We start from the raw sequence: 1,947 nt of genomic DNA, 5'->3' as shown, positions 1-1,947 counted from the left end.
TATGCATATATATATATAATATGTATATATATTCATATATATATACACATATATTTATAGGCCTACACACATATATATATGCCTATTATTACATAATAAACACAAACAAAGGCCGTTATAGTTACTCTCCTCAAAGGATGCTTTGCCTATTCGAAAATAGAGATCGATTTTCTAGTTCATTAATGCTGTTCTGGTTCCTTAACGATTGAATTATTTTGCTTGCATTGTAATTCATTTGATAATAGGTTCTGTGAAATATGCCTAGCTTGAGCCGGGTTTACTACTTAGAGTTCATGGCTCATTGGCATTGTTCTCTGGTAGTAATGAACATGGTCAGCTCACTACCCTCATTGACGTGCAAAGTCATCTGAGGGGGAAATGCCATTTATTGTAGGCCAAGCAAGTAATTTTAACCTCCTATTTCATTAATTATGAGATTTCATTAATGTGATTGCCTACAGCACGTGTTGTGTGTGTATTGTGTGTGACACATGTAAAATAAAATCTTTAACCTGCTCTCGTTAATGCTAACTAATAAGATATAAACGTTAAAAAGTGAAATTTTCCAAGGGGAAAAATTTGGTCACACCGGGGTTCGAACTCCGGCCTGTACTGTCTATTTATGCGCCTTGGCCACGGAGTCTTCGTTGAGAATTTTAAGACAATTGCACTCACTTGCACATGTAAAAATCAACGAAAGTTCTCATCGCACTGCAAAACGCCCTCTTCTTGGTTACCTATACTTTAAATTCAATAGTAGATTACCAGCCCCCAAATATATAATTTGTTTTTATGTTCATGTTGCTTTAATTAAACATTTTTCATTCACAATGTTTTTATTTTTTAGGCAATAATTTCAGAAGATTCTGAAAATATCCGCATCAAAATGGAACTAGATCAAGTTTTAACGAAATTGGGTGAATTTGGTCCGTACCAGAGAAGAGTCTACCACTGGTATTGCATGCTGACGTTGTCTGTTGCATTTCATCACCTTGCACAAGTATTCTTAGGAGGTTTTTCTGATCATTGGTGTACAGTGCCTTCGTCTAACACAGATCTAGACTGTACAGAATTTAGATACAGTGATTGTGTTGATGTGGACTGGGGAAATGACGTCAATGAAACCCAGTGCAGTTTTTACTTTGGCCAAAATTTTGGAAATGAAACGGGTACAATTGAGTGTCTTGATGGTTACACGTTTGATCATTCTCAATACACGAATACTATCCAAGAAGACGTAAGTAAAACACTTATTTTCGAAGAAATGCTAAATTGATAGTAGGTAAATATGAATTGAATGCGCATTTTGTTTTGGCCACCCTAGCAGCTTTATTTTCTATCATATTACATTGTGAACATTATACTTTTTCCTTCAAAGAAACTAAATGCGCTTTATGATTTATAACAACAAATGTTCACTCATACACCTGTTGGTAAGCATATCAACGCAGAGACATAAGCCTGTTAACTTTTTGTTTTGGCTTTTTACCACAGGCTTACTTAATTTCTGAGAAACGAATTCTGGTAATACTAATTCATTAACTGGATTTGATACAAAGAAACCGAATGATTATTATTATTTCTGTGCCGTGCACATAAATTCGCAGTACTATGTGTTTGTTCATCCAGACCCCAGTTCTAAACTATGTACTCGTAGATTTACAGACTGTGGATTAATTCGCCTTGTTGGGAAAGATGTTCTTCTAATAAAGTGATTCTGTTGATTTGTTTCTTTAGTTTGGTCTGGTCTGCGATGGAAAGGCGAAGACTGCGTTGGCACAGATGATATATTTCGCCGGAGTGCTTACAGGGTCTGTTGTTTTCGGATCATTAGCTGACTGGTCAGTGTTTGAAATTAAATTTCTGTATATATTTTGACTATAAGTTGCACATATTAAATTGAAATTATAGACATACGAAGCCAGGTTCTGGAGGAAACATTGAAGT

At 35.3% G+C, this 1,947-nt stretch overlaps 1 protein-coding gene across 1 annotated transcript; it reads left to right on the top strand.

The window, feature by feature from the left end:
- Window positions 1–473: 473 nt before the first annotated feature.
- Window positions 474–1,865, top strand: LOC117101760 (organic cation transporter protein-like; the record flags this gene model as incomplete). Its single annotated transcript, XM_033241816.1, has 2 exons — window positions 474–1,237; window positions 1,738–1,865. Coding segments are annotated over exons 1-2 (479 nt in total), but the record flags the coding sequence as incomplete, so codon positions are not given.
- Between the last annotated feature and the right edge of the window lie 82 nt (window positions 1,866–1,947).

Source organism: Anneissia japonica, unplaced genomic scaffold, assembly GCF_011630105.1.
Source record: "Anneissia japonica isolate Jap-2015-1 unplaced genomic scaffold, ASM1163010v1 scaffold11440_len1947_cov211_single, whole genome shotgun sequence".
Taxonomy (NCBI): domain Eukaryota; kingdom Metazoa; phylum Echinodermata; class Crinoidea; order Comatulida; family Comatulidae; genus Anneissia; species Anneissia japonica.
This window is presented reverse-complemented; position numbering and strand designations above follow the sequence as displayed.